Source organism: Hoplias malabaricus, chromosome 3 (assembly GCF_029633855.1).
Source record: "Hoplias malabaricus isolate fHopMal1 chromosome 3, fHopMal1.hap1, whole genome shotgun sequence".
Classification (NCBI taxonomy): domain Eukaryota; kingdom Metazoa; phylum Chordata; class Actinopteri; order Characiformes; family Erythrinidae; genus Hoplias; species Hoplias malabaricus.
Window position 1 is genome coordinate 78,848,851 of NC_089802.1, and position 20,341 is coordinate 78,869,191.

A 20,341-nucleotide genomic window follows, 5' to 3' on the forward strand; every position below is an offset into this window, starting at 1 on the left:
GGCTTTAACCCCGAGTCGTCAGAGACACTGGCTCCAGACGAAGCTAAAATGACTGGATTAGATTAGATTCACAAGGTCAGTAACTTGTTTACAGAGCGGGAGAGAGATGAGCACCATCCAGAGAGGAGGTGTCGTCTGGAAATGGAGAGCTACCTGTGGACGGTGTTGGAGCTGAAAGCAGATGAATGTATTGATGCTGTAGCTCTGGATCAGTAACTTACCTCAGGCTCTTTGTGCTGATACACGTTTGTTTACTTGTGTTTGAGAGACAACTGCCCAGAAATAAACGAACCCTTGACTCACTGATCAATAAAGTGTTTATTTACGAAGTGACGCGGGTCGGAACATGTTTTTTTTTGAGACGCTACAGAAACAGAGAATTTAACGTTTTACAAAAACAAACATCAGTCAGAAGAGTGTTCAGTACACGCCTCTTAACCCCATTAAGGGTAGGTCTTGCTTTAAAATGGCTTCCAATTAGAAATCCTGGTTAAACTGTTTCTCAATAGAACAACAACAAAAAATAACCCTCATTATCTGCTAGAACACGAACATATGAACCCTTCCCCACGCACAGGACCAGACTCGAACGTCCGGAGGCACTGCTCTGCTTCAAAAACATTCAGTAATGCCTAGTGAAGGTGGAGCTAGCAGTAGGGGGCGCTGGTGACCTCATCAACATTAATTCATTAGACAACAATTCAGTTTGGGGATTTAATTGAAGTGAACATTAGGTTTAGACGGAGGTGTGTCCTAAAGCCCAGCACCGTGTCCTGTCCTGTCTCTGTGAGATCGTCACGTATCGGTGTCTCACGCTTGTCCAGACTGGCTCTGCACGTGTCCGGTCTGCAGGAGTGTGAACTGAGTGGTGAAACGCTCGACGCTCTCTCCCTCCAGACTCTTCATGGCCCTCCAGTGAAGTTTCCCACAATTCTCTGGGCTCCCGTGAGCACTCAGCTCCTCTCGGATGTAGTCCATCCACAGATCTACAAACACAAAGCACCCAGCGCTGATCAGAAATCTCGGTCCAGTTTGATCTTTAACCGAGCAGTTGCTCGTTTGTCTCCCCACAAACAGCTGTTTATACTGACACCTAGTGGCCTGGATGAGGCTTGTTTTATAACATGGCCGCCCTCATGTAGGGGACCCGCTCTATGGAGCACAAACAGGTTCATTCAGGGACGACAAAGCAATTGTGAGTTGCATATGCAAATGAAAATATGATAATTACTTTCATTGAACAGTTTGCTACTTTGTTTTACAAGGTTAGGCCAAGGTCAGTGCTTTAACGAACGGATAAACCTGGGATACCCACCGTCGTCCGTGGAGCCGAACTCCCTCAGCGCTCGCTCGTAATAATCTCTCAGGTTGCTCATCCTGGGATTCTCCTGAGACAGAGAGAGACACCGGGCGTTAAACGGGCTTCGTCTTAATTGTGGGGAACGTTCGGTTACTACACTCTCCTCAGACAGAAGCTGGAGTCTCGACTCACCTGTTCTTTCTCGATGCGAATCATTCGAGTGAAGAAGGCCTTGGTGAAGGGTCTGTGCTCGTGCAGACTGGAAGAGAAAGGGTTAATCGTAGAGAAAATATAATCAAGTCTTATATCTGCATCAGGGTTCTCTACAAAAGACTGAATCTGTTCTGAAAATGGTGTGATCAGGTTTTAACATCCAGAGAAAATGAGGGAAAGTTTTACTGATGGTTCTGATGTTCGTTACGGTTTAGCGCTCCAGGAAACTCTCAGACTAATGTCACACATGCGTTATGATGAGCTCTGTGAATCCACTGAGTGACACACACAGGGCAGGGTCCAGACGCCGCTGTCCTGGTGCCAGTAAAAACAGCCCGAGAGACGAGATCAAAGCCCTTTCGGGACGCTTTCGGGACGAAAAGTTAAAACCAGAAACTTTAATATGAAGGGGACGATTAGGGGTTAAAATTCCCATAACTCTGAACATGGATTCTGTTTACGGATACAGTCCTGTTGTTCAGCATAAAGAGCCAATCAGCTTGCTGTTTACGAATAAAGTCCCGCCCTCCAGCAATAAGAGCCAATCAGACGCTGGTGGGAAAGCAGTAACGTCAACGGCAACTACAAGTCATTAGACTTTATTTAAAATATGTATTTTTTTCCCCAAAATCACTGATTTATTTGTAAATTTAACATTTTAGAGTTATGTTATTAATAAATCTTGTTGAAATGTATTTAAAAAGTTGTAAATTGATTTGACATTGAGTTGTTAACGACATAAAACGAAGCTATAACTGAGGCTACTTTGATGAACAGGACGTGACTCGGGGAAATTCTCTTTAAATGGATCTTAATGAGTTTTTATTCATTTCCCCTGTTCTACATTGTCCAGCCAATCAGCACGCTCCATTTCCTCCACTGTTTATTTATTCCCCCACTCTCAGTTTAACTCTACAGTTTGGTCAGTAGGGGGCAGCGTGCACTCATCTCTCACCTTAATCTCCACAGACGAGTGCAGCCATGGGCTCAGGAGCCTCTGAACGTCATTCATTTCTACATCGTCTCGGTCGAGAATGTGATTATTTCTTTGATAAAAACATGGATGTATTTTTCAGACGCTGATGTTTGTAGAAGTGTGTTTACCTCTTGAAGATTTTCCTGGCTTTTTTATACCCTCCGGTTCTGTAGGCCCAGTCCAGATAGGTCTCCTTCAGCGCTGTGGAAACGGCTGGGACTGGACTTACAAGAGCTTTCTGGAGTAAAGACAAGAGGAGGGTGAAGGAAAACAGTTCTTTACCACTTTACAAAAGCCCTGAGGAAACGTACAGTAAACTCCTCCTGGTCTTTCCTTGAACAAAACGAACAAGAAAGACACTACACTTCTGTCCCCAGCTGAACACAGGCCTGGGACCAGTGCTGCAGGTCACTCCCACTCACCTGGAACAGAGCCTCGGTCTGATCTGGAGTCTGAGCCACAGAACTCCACTCAACCTGCAGCTGCCACAGAGGAAGACTCTCCTGTGAGAGAGAGAGAGAGAGAGAAAGAGGGATGCAGAGAGAGAGAGGGAGAAGAGAGCAACAGAGAGAGAGAATGAGAGGGAGAAAGAGACAGACAGGGACAGAGAATGAGAGAGGCAGAGAGAGGGAGAGAGAGAGAGAAGAAAGAATCAAGCTTTAGGATGAAACTTAATCAGAAACAAGGCGTTGGTGTCATACAGCTGTTAAACTTTGGTGCTGATGTTGAGTGATTAGTTCTGGCACTACGTCTCATCCCAGAGGAACAGGACACTCCCAGCTGCTCCGGAGCGTCCCGTTTCATGCTTTTCTCCAGAGACTATACTCACGGTGTCAATAATGGGTGCAGATTAAAGCAGCTGTAGACTCTCTTTATAAAAGGTAAACAAACCAGCTGCTGCTGCTCAGAGGTCCCCTCTGGTCCTTACCTTAGGATTCACATGTTTAAAAGCTTCCTGGAACAGAGGCCCCGCCTCCTCCCACTCCAGACCGACCAGCGTCTGCAGGCTCAGACTCCAGGTGTCCACCGATTGGCTGAAGCGTCTGGCGGCTGCTACGGCGACCTGAGCGGCCAGCTCCTTCTCCTCGGAGGACAGGAGGACCTGCAGCTGGAGACACAGCGTCCACAGCTTCAAATAAACCTCAGACTGAGCGTGTGACAGTAATTACACTGATTTATAGGACACTGCACCGACAGAGCTGTTACTGGGTGTTTGTTTAGTGACGATAAAATGACATCACTGCAGAGAACCGACTCGACTGGACTCTACTCTCTGATTGGCCCCTGGTTGGTTTCCCACAGCTCCCCCATGAAATGTATCTGGTGCCGTCTCTAACCCCGTCTCTAAGGGGAACAGTGGGCTTTGGAAACCACAACAACGGCGGCGGTAACGTTAAGCGGTGTTTACTCATGGTGTATCTGCGTGTTGTTGTTGTTTGGGACTGAACACAGCTCCGTCATCAGTTCAGACAGATCAGTAGAGTTTGTTCCTTCCTTGTTGCAGCGTCCAGCTCTCGCTGGATTCTTTCGTCGGCCACCGATCCGAGGAGCGTTCGAACCTCTTCAAAAGACCACGGCGTCATTTTACGAGCTGCCGTCGTGAGTCGGATAAAAACAAACGTGATCTCTGCTGCAGCTGGAGATTTTACAGATGGAGAGTTGGTGCTGGTCGTCTGCGTTGCGTGGCGTAGAGTGACGACTCTCTCTGGACGATCAGCGCTCTGCAAGGTTTACACGCCACGGTTTAGTCCCTACTCGACTCGCTCTGAACCACGAGAGAACAGCCACTAAACAAGAACCCGCTTCCAGAACCAGGACTTGATTCACCTGGTGGAGGAGGAGAGTAGGGACCCTGCAGTGGAAAAGCAGCAGTCTGCACCAGTTTTCTGAGCTACAGGTTGTTACGGGGGCAGCTAGTGTTTCCATGAAAATAAGACTGAAATATCAGGACTGCACTGGAGTTGAGTGTGATTTACCCAGGTTTTATAGAAAGATTCCTGCAGCAGCGCAGCATCGTGAGCTCTCTGAAGAACACCCAACAGCCGCTGTCTTCTCTGAAACACACACACACACACACGTCACTCTCATCTTTTAATACTTTTATTTAATCCATTTATAATTTTACACATTTTTCTCTAAAGCACAGGAGTCAAAGCCTCTGAACGAAGCAGTTTATGCTCCACAGAGCGGGTCTCCCCCGACACAGGAGCCACAGAGAATATTCACCTTTTCCTTCAGGTCGGTGACGTTGGTTTTCCTCTTAAATCGTTCCAAGCAGAAGTTCACGTAACACGTCCACATGGGCCCTGCACAGGAACAACGTTTATCCAGAGTTACAGCGTCACACCATTACACTACTCTCTTAACCTGGGTCTGGGCTGTAATAACACTGTAATAACACAGTTTACTGAGCTAGTATACAGTGTAGTAACTGTGTGCTGTAATGCCATTATAACACTGTGGCTCCTGTAATAACAGTCAGTTTACTGTAACAGCACATGGTTACTGTCACTATGCTGTAGGAGCCTGAGCAATAACAGCCTGTGCATTGTAATAACAGGTCTTATAATAAGACTTTGAAGCCTGTTTAATGATAGTCTTTGCATTATAACAGCAGTGTAATCAACAATGGCCTGTAGCCCGTGTAATAACCTGTAATATCAGTGTAATAAACAGGTGTGGTGTAATAGATGTTATGTAGCTAATCTATGTAGCTTTTGTTTTTTGAGTTTGATGTGTAATAGCAGTGTAATAAGCCAGTACAGTGTTAATAGCAGGTCCTGGACCCTGGTACCTGTGTTAAGGCTCTGGAGTCCCTCCTCGTACACAGCGCAGCAGCGTTCCTCTCGCCGGTTCGTATCCGACGCTCGTCCCTGAGCGCTCTGCAGCTCCGGAGCTCCCGCGGCGTCCAGCTCTCTCCGAGCCACGAAGTCCCACGTCACGCACTCGTCAGTGTGCTGCTTCTGCAAACTGAACACAGGAGCGCAGCGCGGGTCAGGACTCGGGTTCCGCCGCTTTTCACTTATTCACTTTCAAATAAAGCTCATGGCGCTGAGACGAGGAAGAGTTTGGGAGAAGTGTATTTTGAATAAACGCTGAGGTTTCAGCTGGTTCAGATCTACTGCACACGCACCACAGCGCCCCCCGGAGCCCGGGACTGACCCTGCGACCACAGGCTTTTACACCAGCGCCCCCCGGTGGTCTGATCTTAGAGTGTGTGTAGGTTACTGTACAGACACAGCACTGAGCAAAAGTCAGAGACCACACAGACGTCCCTGGTGCAGCCCCTGATCACAGAGCTATCGCCCCCTGGTGGTTATTCACAAAAGTGCAGTGGATGGAAAACGACTCATTTACCTTAACATTTGCCAACGTTTTGAATGAAACCCCAGCCACTGAGAGCTCAGTGAGACTTCGGATTAAAGAATGTGTGCCGAGACACGGACTGAGTACAGACCTCTGTGTTAGATCACATTCTTTACGAGTTCAGCTGAGAATTCATGTGATTAAAGGGTAGATACAGACACTTCTGGAGGCGACTCAGCCTCAGAGAACCCCAGAGACTGAGCATCTGCAGAGGTTTGGTTTGTGATAAACTCGACAGACTCAGGACGCCTTACTCTTGCAGCACAGTGTCCTGCAGCTCCTTGGTGAAGTCGAATATCGCGGCGATGTGAAGTAACGACAGCATGAACTCCGCCCCTGAGCAGAAGAGAGGTTCGGGGGTTAACGTGCGGATGATTACATCACAAAGAGCTGATTAAATCTCAACAGAATAAAGACCTTTGATCTTCTGCGTGGCGTCTCTGTAGATCACCTCGGCCAGCTTCCCGCTCAGGATCTCCGGAGAGAACTCGTACTCGCCCTGCGGAGATCGACACAGAGGAAAACTGACCAATCACAAGCAGCAATTTCCAAACAACAACAAGCCTCTGAAGCCGTGTGTGTTTCTGGAGTCCGGGTCTGAGCTGGAGATGAACACAGACCCCTCACGGAGAACCGGCTCAGACCTGGAACAGCTTCAGAGTCTCGCAGAGATGGAGGGGTTAATAACGTACCACTTCGATTTTGGCCTGTTCCAGCTCCTGCTGCTGCTTCCTCAGTTTCTCCGCGTGCATCAGCTCCATCCGGAAGTACTAACACACACACACACACACACACACACACACAATCAGCTGTGGCTTCCCGACTCCTGAGATTCCAGTTAAATACAGATCACTGACTCCTATTTACTCCCATTGTTATCAAAACTAAACACATTTAATAAACGTTCTAGACACGTCTCTGACATTCAGCTCTCATCCAATCACAAACAGCTCCCACCTCCTGATAAATCTTCTTATTTTCCGGATGGAAGCGAAGGGCTCGGAGGAAGAGGTGCCGAGCGTTTTCTGACGAATCCCGATCCTCCATCTCACACTTCGCCGCCATGATCCACAAACCTGCACACAGCGGTTCCGCGAGGTTAATGCTGTTTATTAACACCTCAGCGGACCGGGCCCGGTCTCTGCAGCAGAACAGAACCCCGTCCCGCCTCCCGCTGGACCACAGTGAGGACAGAACCCTGCAGAGGCCTGAGGACCAACACGGACAGGACGCCACACTGAGGCCGAGGGGAGAGGGTCAGCGGTGGGTCTGTGGTGTGTGTTTACTTTACTCCAACAGCAGGTAAATACAACCCCCCCCTGCCCCCCCAGGTGTTGTGAAACTGAGAGAGTGAGAGAGTAAAGCGAGTGTTTACTGGGTTTGTCCGAGTGGATCGCCAGCATCGAGGAGAAGACCTTGCTCAGCTGACTCTTCGTCCCCTGAAACACACACACACACCGGAAATGACACAGAACCCTGACCAAATGTGAAACGTCTCAAAATAACGGACTGTTTTTTAATGAACCCTTTTTTGGACGGTGACTCCATCGTCACTAAATCAAACAGAAATACAACAGACGACTTGTTTCTTACCCATTTCTTACAGAAAGCAACGTGCGAGAGCCACAGCTGGACGTCCTCCTGGTGACGGCACAAAAACAGAGACACGGTGTCACTGAGGCAGAGCACAGCAGCGCCCCCTTCTGGAGCAGTTCCTAAATATTATTACGTGCGTGAGAAACAGCGCCTCCTCTGAGTGAGTGAATGACTGAGTGAGTAAATATGCAAATTAGTGAGTGTGTGTGAATGAGTGAGTATTGTGACTGATTGTAAGAAATAATATATTTTAGTGAGTGAATGACTGGCAACCCACCTCCATTGGGTTCAAACTATATACAAAGTTGTGAAACAGTTTCCTTCAGTTTTACACTGACACCTAGTGGTTTGGATGTGTCAGAGAGCACTAAACAGGTTTAAAACAAAGTCTGTCTCTCTCTCTCTGTCTTTATCTCTATTTCTCTCTCTCTCTGTCTCTCTATCTCTCTCTTTGTGTGTGTCTCTGTCTCTTTCTTTGTCTCTGTCTCCCTCTCTTTCTGTCTCTCTCTCCCTTTGTCTGTCTCTCTCTCTCTGTCTACCTTTCTCTGTCTGTCTCTCTCTTTCTGTGTCTCTGTGTCCCTCTCTTTCTTTGTCTCTCTCTCTGTCTCTCTCCCTTTCTCTGTCTCTCTTTCTGTCTGTCTCCCTGTGTCTCTCTCTTTGTCTCTCTCTCTGTCTCTCTTTCTCTTTCTTTGTCTCTGTCTCCCTCTCTTTCTGTCTCTCTCTCCCTTTGTCTGTCTCTCTCTCTGTCTACCTTTCTCTGTCTGTCTCTCTCTTTCTGTGTCTCTGTGTCCCTCTCTTTCTTTGTCTCTCTCTCTGTCTCTCTCCCTTTCTCTGTCTCTCTTTCTGTCTGTCTCCCTGTGTCTCTCTCTTTGTCTCTCTCTGTCTCTCTTTCTCTTTCTTTGTCTCTGTCTCCCTCTCTTTCTGTCTCTCTCTCCCTTTGTCTGTCTCTCTCTCTCTGTCTACCTTTCTCTGTCTGTCTCTCTCTTTCCGTGTCTCTGTGTCCCTCTCTTTCTTTGTCTCTCTCTCTGTCTCTCTCCCTTTCTCTGTCTCTCTTTCTGTCTGTCTCTCTCTTTGTCTCTCTCTCTCTCTGTCTCTCTTTCTCTGTCTCTCTCTCTCTCTCTGTGTCTCTGTCTCTCTCTCACCGGCCATTTCGACGTTGCTCTCCTGAAAACGTTGATGATGCCGAGGATGATGGGATACTCGATGTCTTCCCTTTTGAACTGATACCCAATTCTCTGGAAACAGAAAATAAACACAGAAAAGAGTTGCCAGGTTTATCTTATTTGCACCAATTTGAGGCGGCAATCTGGCAACACAGCTATAAAATAACACTGAGACTTTAAAATAGAAAACAAGGGATGCTCACCGCTCGCCTCTTCTTGATGAGCTCCAGCACGTTGATCTCATACTGAAGGAGGAAGAGATCTCATCATTAGATCAGGGAAGAGGGGGGGATGAGACTAATGTACAGTAACAATAACGGGGTCCTGAGGAACTGTAGAACAGGGTCAAAGGGGGTAAACACAGTATGCAGAGCAACAGAAACACTACAGTCTGTAACTGAAGAACTACACAGTGCTCGTGAATGGCCGGTGTGTGTGTGTGTGTGTGTGTCCAGCCTCGGTGTAATCCCAGTGTTTAATGGTAAAGTGATATTAGTTTTCACCTGAATGTACGCGATGAAGTCGTCTTTGCTGAGCACGGTCCTGTGGAGTTTATATTCCAGAGCTGTGGATCGTTTCAGCAGAGACCTGCGGGGAAAAGGCCGTGGTGAACACGCTGCGGCTCTGTGGACTTCTCTGATCGGTTTAAAGAGAAGAGAAACGCGGGGGAACTCACTTGATCTCGGCGTTAGTGAACAGACCCACCCGCTGCAGCTGCTCCAAACCCGGGATCCGCTCCTCTAACCGCTGCTGCACGTAGTCCGCCATCCCGTAAACTCGTTCTAAAACTTACACTCGCTCCAACAAAGAAGGAAAAAGGAATGATTAAAGTTTAAGTCCTGATTTATATTCAGTCCACTTCCATCACACGTGTGGCACCCGAGCGGTGTCTCTTTGAAAAGGGTCCGTGTGGAAACACTTATGTTTACCGTTCAGGCTGCGTCCCAAATCATATACTCTACTGTACCCTACTATATTATAAAATACTACAATACACTATACTATACTACATTTTACCACACTATACTATAATATACCACAATATACTATGCTATACTACATTTTACCACACTAGACTATAATATACCACAATACACTATACTATACTGCATTTTACCACACTATACTATAATATACCACAATATACTATGCTATACTACATTTTACCACACTAGACTATAATATACCACAATACACTATACTATACTACATTTTACCACACTATACTATAATATACCACAATATACTATGCTATACTACATTTTACCACACTAGACTATAATATACCACAATACACTATACTATACTGCATTTTACCACACTATACTATAATATACCACAATATACTATGCTATACTACATTTTACCACACTATACTATAATATACCACATTATACTATACTATACTATACTATACTATACTGCATTTTACCACACTATACTATAATATACCACAATATACTATGCTATACTACATTTTACCACACTAGACTATAATATACCACAATACACTATACTATACTGCATTTTACCACACTATACTATAATATACCACAATATACTATGCTATACTACATTTTACCACACTAGACTATAATATACCACAATACACTATACTATACTACATTTTACCACACTATACTATAATATACCACAATATACTATGCTATACTACATTTTACCACACTAGACTATAATATACCACAATACACTATACTATACTGCATTTTACCACACTATACTATAATATACCACAATATACTATGCTATACTACATTTTACCACACTATACTATAATATACCACATTATACTATACTATACTATACTATACTATACTGCATTTTACCACACTATACTATAATATACCACAATATACTATGCTATACTACATTTTACCACACTATACTATAATATGCCACAATATACTATGCTATACTAAATTTTACCACACTATACTATAATATATTACAATACACTGTACTATGCTACATTTTACCACACCATACTATAATATGCTACAATACACCACACTATACTATACATGCATTTTACCGTACTGTACTGTATTATAGTTTACCATACTGCTGTTTAATGTACTATATTATACTGTGCCATACTACAATTTACTGTACTATACTATATTATACTACACCATACTACAATTTACTGTACTATACTATATTATGCTGTGCCGTGCTACAGTTAACTGCATTAGACTGTATTCTACTGTGCCATACTACAGTTTACTGTAATGTACTATACTATATTATACTGTACCATACTACAATTTACTGTACTATACTGTATTATAGCATTCAACAGTACACTTCACTGTAATGCGCTACACTATATTGTACTATAATATACTACAAAACATCACTAATCACACATACTATATTTCACTAAATTCCTCTATATTACACTACAGAACACTACAGTATTAATACTACACTATATTTTACTAAACCAAAATTCCACAGCCATTTGTACTCATAATATACTAAAGTACACTATACATACTCTATACTATAAAATTCTGTACACCACACTATACTATAATATTGTATACATTGTACATACTATACTGTACTATGATGTACTACACTATATTTTAAATACTGTACATACAGTACTTTACTACTGTACAACACCACACCCTATTGTACATTATTATTATAAAAAATGTCAAATAAAACTTAAACATTTAAATCATACTATCATACAATATACTAAACATCATGTACTAATCTATACTTCTAATAGTGAGTAATTATTTAACATGGCATCCAAAAATATTCAACTAATCTTTGCACCTTAAATAAATAAAAACTTTAAAACATTTCCCCAAAACAGTCCAAATTCATACAACACCCCCTTTAGGGAACTATTGAATACAGACTTTTCTACACAGCCACATTCAAATCAAAATAATATACATTTATTTTTGCCCTCAGTTGTTGTTAAATTGCTAGTGGCTTTTTGGTCGTAATTAACAATAAATTACAAATTCACAATAAAAGCCCTGTCCTCTAGTGAACATTTTCTAAGTAAAGACAATGATTCGCGGTTAAAGCGTGTAACACGGTGTTCTCTGAGAGAAGGTGTAAATTAAGAAAATGTACAAAACGAGCCACAGGATTTTATTCAAATTTTTAAGGGAGACTTCAAAGCAACTTTTCTCTTGGCGGCAATTCGAGACTTAGGCCAGCCTTTAAGGCACGTCAATCAAACGTGACTCCACCAATCAGAACACTGAATATCGAGGGGGCCGAATATGATTGGTCGAGATTTGGAGAGTAGGCGGGCGCTGCGGAGCGCCAGTGTCCGAGCTCAATATGCGGGGATTTGTATTGAGTTTGTAGGAGGGTTTCACGTATAAAACTACAATTTAAACAAAAATGACACATTTCTAAACCACAATAGCGATAGTTATGGACAGATAAAACGCCCGCGGCGTGTGATCCGATGTTTTAAGGGCATTTTAGGCGCCAGCGGACATGGTTTGGTCGGTTTTGATCCTCGCTAAGCTAAAAGGCTCTCCAACCTCGGAGTCGATTGAACGAGTTTGTGGATTAATGATTCGGTTTAATGTGATTAATGTTTAATATGCTGATGTTTTACCGCTCTCAGTGGCCGCGGTCTGTCCTTATCTAATGCTCGGAGGACGGTAGAGTTGGGTTATATCTGTGTGGTACCGTAGCAGCTCAGTTTTCTATGTGTTTTCTGCCCTTTGTTGGAGTGTGTATGTGTTCTGGGCTCTGTTCATGGCGCCTCAGAGAAACCAGGCACAGGGTCTGAGCTCTGCTTCACACAGTAAAACCAACGGCTCCCTCTACCCTTCATCATCTTCTTCCTCCTCCTCCTCCTCCACCACTTCTTCATCTTCGTCCTCGGCTTCAGCTTTAAACGCCCTGAAAAAGCCCAGGATGGAGCAGATCCAGGCGGACCACGAGCTGTTCCTCCAGGCCTTCGAGAGTGAGAGCAGCCCCTTATCATTCCTCTCAGAGGATATCGCTTTACAGCACCTTAGATTAATTTATATTACAGTAGATCACTTTAGAGCACAGGATATTACTCCTTTCTACAATACATTACTCTGCACTGCAGTATATTAATGTACAGCTAACTACTTTACTATACACTTCAGTATCATTTAATTATTGTGTAATTATTATTGTATAAACTTTTATATTCAATTCATAGACCACAGAGTACTCTTATATTGTGTTAACTCTATTACACTGTAGTACACTGAACCTATACCCCACTGTTACTCTCTTATACCGCACTACTCTGTTTTAATCTGTTCCTCTGTATTCAGATAAACCAGTACGTTACAGAGCTGATACACTGCCGTACATCGCTCTACGGGATGGTTTCCCAGACAGGGATTAGTCCTAGTCCTGGACTCTACTTGGTGTTTTGTGATTTTCAGATTTTTAATTGAAAGGGGGATGTGGCCCAGGACCTGGAAACCACCCTTGTGTTAAACTGTCACACCGTGTTACACTTTATTTCATATAAAATACACATCATTACACTATAACACACCAAATTTAAACATAACAGAGCCTTTATATTAAACTACGTCTTCACTCTGATATATTACTGTAGTTCACGTTCTATTACAGTTTTACACGTCTCAGTACTGCACTAAGCTTTATACACTGCACCTACAGGGGTTTACGTCTGTTTTGATCTGAACTGATTCATACACCTGAATAAAACTGGGTGGATATTGGTTACATTTAGACAGACCTCACAGAGTATTGGAGTAAACTCGACAAAACTACACTTTATTAAGTCTTTATAGGGGTTTTTGTGGTGGTTAAAGGGCTCAGTTCACTTGGAACACTCTGGTTCAGACTCTACATTAACGTACACTAAATCTGAACCTCTCCCACCTCTCAGAGTTACAGAGTAAATCTGTATAAATAACACACACCGTGAGACACCAGAGTAACAGAGTAAAGCTGTAACACACTGTAATAAACACATTATAGTGCAGCTGTTTATTATTCAGATTTACAAATGTAAAAGGTCTAAACCACGTGAGAGATGATCAGATCTGGTCTGAACCGAGGCGTGAACCTGGATGGAATAACACCTGCTGTGGATGTTCCTCTGTAGGGGAGTCGTACACCTGGGGGAATGTGAACGTGTACAAGCTTCAAACACCTGTGTAAAACGTTCTAAACGTCAGATCTTTGTAATATAACGAAAAATAAACAATGAATTACCCACATAAACGGACTGAAGTGAGGGATCTGGTGACTAGAGTCTGTGGGACGTGCATTTGATCGACGAAAGGTTTATGAATAGATTCAAAGCAAATATGGAGAAATAAACGTAACCTGTTAGAGATATTAATAAATCAAAGTAGCGCTGGGCGATACGAGCGCAAATCAATATCACCATTAACTACATTTTTACCACGATTACGTTCATTTTGTTTACGTGTTTTTGACGTCAGAGTTCAGTGACGAGGCTGGTATTTATTTGTTTCTCTCTTGTTTATATTTGACTTCTTTTTGTTCAGTGTGGTCTTAATTCTAGTGAAAACACCGCATGTCCAAACCACAGACGCTGTGTTTTAATGTGGCGTGAGCTGCTGGAGTGGCTCGGTCGGCCTCGGCGTTTAGGTTCTCCTCCCTGTTGCAGACGGGGGCGGAATCATGTGACTACAGTTCGGTTTTGTGGTTTTAAAGGGACAGTGCGGACACAACAGAATAAAAATAATGGATATAGACTAAAGATTATGAATATAGAAGGTTCTGAACGTCGATTTCGATACGTTTTCCTTTCATTTCCCCGCTCTAAATCAAGGTGAATCTGATTAGTACGGTCTGGGTGACACCGCTGTAATGTTGTGTAGTGTTTAAAGTGGTTATAATCCGCTTGTTTTTATCGACAGAGCCGACACAGATCTACAGATTTCTGCGGACGAGGAATCTGATCGCGGTACGTACACGTTTAAAAAAACAGTGAAAACAAAACAATTATTACTGTTACTGTTAGGTACAAAAATGACTGTTTATAGAGCACAGGTTTATTGAAGTGACACACTGCATTCCTGCCATTCCTCTGCCTCTCTCCCACATTCCCTCTCCCTGTCTGTGTGTGTGGCGTCTCAAAAACCACTTGAATTTAATCTCTATTTCTGTTATTTCTCTCCTTCAGCCGATTCTTCTGCACCGTTCTCTGACTTTCATGTCCCACAGAAACTCCAGAACCAATGCCAACAGGTATTCAAACAGATCCTTAATTAATATACATCACAGCACCTGTAATAACTGTAATATTAATAACTGTAATAACACCTGCGTGTGCTGTCTTCCTCAGGAAAGGCTTTAAAGTGGACGAGATGCTCACCAAAGTGGAGCGAATGAGAGGGGAACAGGAGTCTCACAGGTACCAAAGCAAACCCACTGAAAGGATCAGTTTATGCTCCATAGAGTGGGTCCCACACTGGGGGTGGCCATGTGTAGGATAGGTTCAGATATCATTGGACAGCGCTACGTTTCGTAACTTTGTAAATTAGGTTTGAAGTGGCTGTAAAGGGACGTTCACACTTACAGGCCACAAGACGGTTCAAAGAATTTCTTGCAGCCAATCGGTGAAAAGTCACTTCGCCGTGTCATAACTCATTTGAGAAAGTCTCAGCTTGATTTGACGCTCTGTTGCCGCGCCGATGGTTGCCGAATCACGGCTACAAATCGCGTTCTTCCACAGGAAGTGACTGGGCGCTTGTCACTTTGTGTGAAGGCACAGTTACAGAGGTCAGTGTGATGTGAGGACGCCTGCAGGTGTCGGTGAAAAGTGTATAGTCCATTTCAGAGTTGATGTCCTCAGGTGTCAGGGAGTGATACAAAGTCAGCTACACGTACTACACAATTATTAAGAAGATCTCCTTGATGCTCTACATTTAAAGAGTCATTCTGTCTTTTACTTTCAGCTTATCGTCGCACTTGCAGCTGACATTTACTGGATTCTTTCACAAGTCTGGTAAGTACTGATCATTTCAAAATGTGTGTAAAGGCACAGTTAGCGAGGGACGAATGTGGATATTAAGTGATGTATCTGTTGCTCCTCTCTTCTCTCAGATAAACACTGTCAGAACTCTGAAAATGAACAAAACTCAGTTTCTCTCGAGGTGCTACTCGTCAAAGTCTGCCATAAAAAGCGTAAGGTAATTTTTTTTCTGGTCGTCACTTGTTTTATCTTTTCTCACAGCGGCACAAAGCACTGAACCCGTCACCTGTAGATCACTCGGTGACGCCTCAGCCCTCTCTCCCACTGATCTGATCGCTGCTGGCTAGTGTCTGTCGGCTGATGTGACAGATCTGGGCGCTTTCAGCTCTGGAAAATAAGTATCACCTGAAATGAATGGCTCTGAGTCACTCTCTAAGTTTGTGTACTGTGAGGTGTGCTGTTGTTTTCTCAGTCTGCTGAATAGGGTTTTGCCTTCATTCTCGAAAGCTCGTCTGATCTGTGAACAGTGGTGAGGAAAGAAAGCCTTTCTTCGTGAACAGAGCGACTCTATTACACCAGGACTGAACCAGTGGCATGTGTTTGTTTTGGCAGGATGTTAGTTGCCCCATAAAGCAAGTGCCTACGGGGAAAAAGCAGGTGCCTTTGAACCCAGATCTCAGCCAAACCAAACCTGGTGCCTTCCCCTCGCTGCTGGTGTCCAGCAGTGAGTTCGAGCCCAGTAACAGCCACATTGTCAAGTCCTACTCACTCCTGTTCAGAGTGTCTCGCCCGGGGAAGAGAGACGCCAACGGCTTCGTTAACGGAGAGACGGATGAAAATGTTGGTCAGTTCCTTTTGATACTTGTTTGCACTTTTATTACACTGTGTGTGTGTGTGTGTGTGTGTGTGTACGTGAAGATATTTGCCCAGGAGTCAGTCTACATATTTGAAAGTGGACATACTCTCCTCCTCTTCCCTGAGGGAACACAGTTCTGGGTCTTAATGAAACCACTGTCAAATACTCCGCCCCCTCGTCTGAGTCTGTCCAATCACAGCGCTGGACCCGTGTTTATGTGAGAGCGCAAAGACGAGGTTAAACCCAGCAAAACAGACACAACGAGCGCGGAGAAATAAGAGCACTGAGTAAAAACAGAGAAGAAAGAGAACAGAGTGAAAACGGCTAAAAACCAGAGCTTCTGCTCCTCGCTCCTCACTGCTGTGCGCTCGGGGTCGGGGTGAACAGCCAGCGGCTCATTATCATTTAAAGGAACAGATGCTGAAAGCGGGCGTTCTGAACAGGGGGAGAACACTGGGGTTTGGACGGATGCAGGTCACAGACGCTTCATTAAGAACCAGAACTGTGTTCCACTGTGGAGAAGGAGAACTTTCCCTTTTATAGTTCTAGTGAGAGATATTCTGCCTCTACGTTGATGCTGTTGTTCTCGACAGATGTGAAGGAGGAGCCGCCAAGCAGAAAGAGGAGGAGCTCGTCTCACCGCGACGATGGAGACGGCACAGAAACGTTTATCGCTCAGATGACTGTCTTTGACAAGAACAGGTAACGGACAAGTGTCTCACTCAGGGTTAGGAAGCCCTACCGAACCCTCTTTAAGAGATGGTGGACCCACCCGTCCGTGCTGACCTGCAGTGAAATGCAGTGCATTCATTGGGAGTTTGTTCCTCGTTGCTGCAGCAGCAGCTTCTCATCTTCTGGGAAGAAAATTGCTGTGAGGATTTGCTGAGCAGTTTGTGTTTTGTGCTGATAGGAGGCTACAGCTGCTGGACGGAGAGTATGAAGTGTCCATGCAGCAGATAGAAGACTGTCCAGTCAGTAAGAAAAGAGCCACGTGGGAAACCATCCTGGATGGAAAGGTATGTTTTGTTCCATGGCGTTTTACGAGGATTTTCCACAGGTAGTTTATACGTGTTTTCCTTGTTTCGCAGCGACTGCCTCCATTCGAAACCTTCTCTCAGGGACCCACTTTACAGTTCACTCTGCGCTGGACCGGTGACTCCAGTGACCCATCCACCGCTCCCGTCGCCAAGCCGCTGTCGACAAGAAACTCGGACACCAGTGCCACAGAGAGCCGCACTCTCACGCTCAGATCTGCCCCCATAGGTGCGCTCGTTACGTTAGTCTCCGGGCAAAGAGTCAAATCAGTTCATATGAGTCCTCACTGAGAAGATACATGTTGTTATCCTGGTTTCAGCTGATGTATCATTCTGAGTCCTTCCCCTGTGTTTCAGGAATGAAGGAGATGAACAGCAGCGGAGGTGGTGGTGGAGGAGGAGGAGGTGTACACACCAGGAGAGAACAGTCTGTCTGTGAGCCCAGACAAAAGCTGAGGATCTTCTACCAGGTGCCTTTTCTGTCTCTTTCTTACCCTTCAAAACAAGGCATGGCTCAGATCATTTGAGAGATGGATTTGTTAGAAATGGGGCGGCACAGTGGTGCAGCAGGTAGGTGTCGCAGTCACACAGCTCCAGGGGCCTGGAGGTTGTGGGTTCGATTCCCGCTCCGGGTGACTGTCTGTGAGGAGTGTGGTGTGTTCTCCCTGTGTCTGCGAGGGTTTCCTCCGGGTGACTGTCTGTGAGGAGTGTGGTGTGTTCTCCCTGTGTCTGCGTGGGTTTCCTCCGGGTGACTGTCTGTGAGGAGTGTGGTGTGTTCTCCCTGTGTCTGCGTGGGTTTCCTCCGGGTGACTGTCTGTGAGGAGTGAGGTGTGTTCTCTCTGTGTCTGCATAGGTTTCCTCTGGGTGCTCCGGTTTCCTCCCACACTCCAAAAACAAACGTTGGTAGGTGGATTGGTGACTCAAAAGTGTCCGTAGGTGTGAGTGTGTGAGTGAATGTGAGTGTGTGTGTTGCCCTGTGAAGGACTGGCGCCCCCTCCAGGGTGTATTCCCGCCTTGCACCCAGTGATTCCAGGTAGGCTCTGGACCCACGGCGACCCTGAATTGGATAAGAGCTTACAGATAATGAATGAATGAATTTGTTAGAAATTGTCAGTGGTAAAGTAGGATGGTGATACGTTAATAAGTCTGTAACATAATACGTTCCTATATTGAAGAACTCAAGTCTTTGACCCCCGTAGTCCACTAAAGGGCAGTGTATACTCATTGTAGAAAATTTTGAGCATGTATCTGTTTAAAACATAAAAGGAAGCAGGCAAAGATAAGTTCGTCCGACCGAAAGCTGCAGCTGACGATATTGATGATGTCTCTCTAACTCTGATTCTCTCGCTGTAGTTTCTGTACAACAACAACACGCGGCAGCAGACGGAGGCTCGAGACGACCTGCACTGTCCGTGGTGTACGCTGAACTGCAGAAAACTTTACAGCCTCCTGAAACACCTCAAACTCTCACACAGCCGCTTCATCTTCAACTACGTGGTGAGTCTGATTCTGCATTTCGTTTCTCATCGTTTTCTCTTATATTTCATCATTCTTTCTCACAGAAAGTGTAAGTAATAATAGTAATATATTATTATTAAAGTGTTTACTTGCTCTGGAGAAATGCTGATACTAAATGAAACTGTTTGTAAAGTTCTCTTCTGCTTCGTTTCTTTCAGGTGCTTGTCACATGAATGTATTTATTTTTCCAGTGATAAACTGTGATTAAAGCTTTGTTCACTGTGCACAGATTTGTCACAACGCTCACAATTAAATCGGAGTGTCCACCTTTTAAAATTTCAAGTGACCAGATCATGAAAACACGGTTTGAGTGTGAATGAGGCATCCCTGCCGTTCAGAAAGCAGACACCGTGTTCTGTTGATATCAGATCTTCCAGACAAACCGGACTCACGCCGTCTGTCTTTTGATTGCAGCCTCATCCTAAAGGGGCCAGGATAGACGTATCTATAAACGAGTGCTACGACGGGTCGTATGTGGGAAACCCACAAGATATTCACAGCCAGCCGGGCTTCGCCTTCAGCCGCAATGGCCCGGTGAAGAGGACGGCAGTCACCCACATCCTCGTCTGCAGGTAGGAGCCGGAGAGATAGGAGCAGTGCCTTGAGGAGGTCTGGCGTGGGTTCGGTTGAGTTTGGACTTTATTTGTTGGACTCGGATCAGGCTCGGGATTTGTGTTTGTGTTTGTGTGTCTCCCACCTTTGTTTTCTCCATGCTGCACTGACGTGGGACTGTCTTTCTCAGGCCTAAGCGCACTAAGCCGAGTCTGTCCGAGTTCCTGGAGTCTGAGGACGGAGAGCCGGAGCAGCAGCGGACCTACGTGAGCGGACACAATCGTCTTTACTTCCACAGCGACAGCTGCATGCCTCTCCGGCCTCAGGAGATGGAGGTGGACAGCGAGGACGAGAGAGACCCCGAGTGGCTCAGAGAGAAGACCACCACGGTAAGAGAAACCTTTCAGGCTGTAGCCCCAGTGACTGTGTCTCTAACTGTAGGGACTTCACGATGTGCTTTATTGGGAAAGATTAGTCCTGGAATGACTGAGAACCCAGAGAATTTCAGAGGAGGTTCAGTTTGTGGAGCTCGATGTTGGACAGACGGCATAGATCCTATGTTTTGTGAACACTTTGGTAGCCACAGAGAACAAGCTTGCATTCGGTCCTTAATGTCATGTGTAAAATAACGAATTTGTCTGTGATCTCCAGCAAATTGAAGAGTTCACAGACGTAAACGAGGGAGAGAAGGAGGTGATGAAGCTGTGGAATCTCCACGTGATGAAACATGGGTATGTTTTCATATTTTCTCAAACAAAATTGGTTTCTTCTGTATTTTTTATGTACACATTTTT

General features: G+C 44.8%; 2 protein-coding genes across 2 annotated transcripts; one reads left to right on the plus strand and one right to left on the minus strand.

Moving 5' to 3' along the window:
* Positions 1 to 283: 283 nt before the first annotated feature.
* utp6 (UTP6 small subunit processome component) lies at positions 284 to 9,532 on the minus strand. The gene is made up of 19 exons (XM_066666167.1): positions 9,291 to 9,532; positions 9,118 to 9,202; positions 8,818 to 8,859; positions 8,594 to 8,686; positions 7,449 to 7,496; positions 7,231 to 7,294; positions 6,813 to 6,931; positions 6,548 to 6,625; positions 6,273 to 6,354; positions 6,110 to 6,191; positions 5,284 to 5,459; positions 4,716 to 4,795; positions 4,466 to 4,543; positions 3,418 to 3,597; positions 2,912 to 2,992; positions 2,618 to 2,727; positions 1,493 to 1,559; positions 1,316 to 1,388; positions 284 to 986 (listed from the first exon to the last, which is right to left on the minus strand). The coding sequence occupies exons 1-19, from the start codon at positions 9,380 to 9,382 to the stop codon at positions 811 to 813; spliced, it is 1,806 nt and encodes a 601-aa protein (XP_066522264.1). The 5' UTR covers positions 9,383 to 9,532; the 3' UTR covers positions 284 to 810.
* A 2,411-nt stretch (positions 9,533 to 11,943) lies between these two features.
* suz12b (SUZ12 polycomb repressive complex 2 subunit b) lies at positions 11,944 to 20,279 on the plus strand (the record flags this gene model as incomplete). The annotated part of the gene is made up of 15 exons (XM_066664090.1): positions 11,944 to 12,590; positions 14,530 to 14,576; positions 14,796 to 14,860; positions 14,958 to 15,026; positions 15,571 to 15,620; positions 15,719 to 15,804; positions 16,200 to 16,431; positions 17,037 to 17,145; positions 17,354 to 17,459; positions 17,532 to 17,706; positions 17,835 to 17,947; positions 18,831 to 18,974; positions 19,410 to 19,567; positions 19,738 to 19,936; positions 20,199 to 20,279. Coding segments are annotated over exons 1-15 (1,845 nt in total), but the record flags the coding sequence as incomplete, so codon positions are not given.
* Positions 20,280 to 20,341: the final 62 nt, after the last annotated feature.

Coding starts and splice junctions, on each gene's coding strand:
- utp6 (XM_066666167.1), bottom strand. CDS start 9,382: ATGGCGGACTACGTGCAGCAGCGGTTAGAGGAGCGGATCCCGGGTTTG. Junction 6,932..7,230: donor GATCCACTCGGACAAACCCA/GTAAACACTCGC, acceptor CGCTGTGTGCAG/GTTTGTGGATCATGGCGGCG. Junction 4,544..4,715: donor TCACCGACCTGAAGGAAAAG/GTGAATATTCTC, acceptor TGTGTGTTTCAG/AGAAGACAGCGGCTGTTGGG.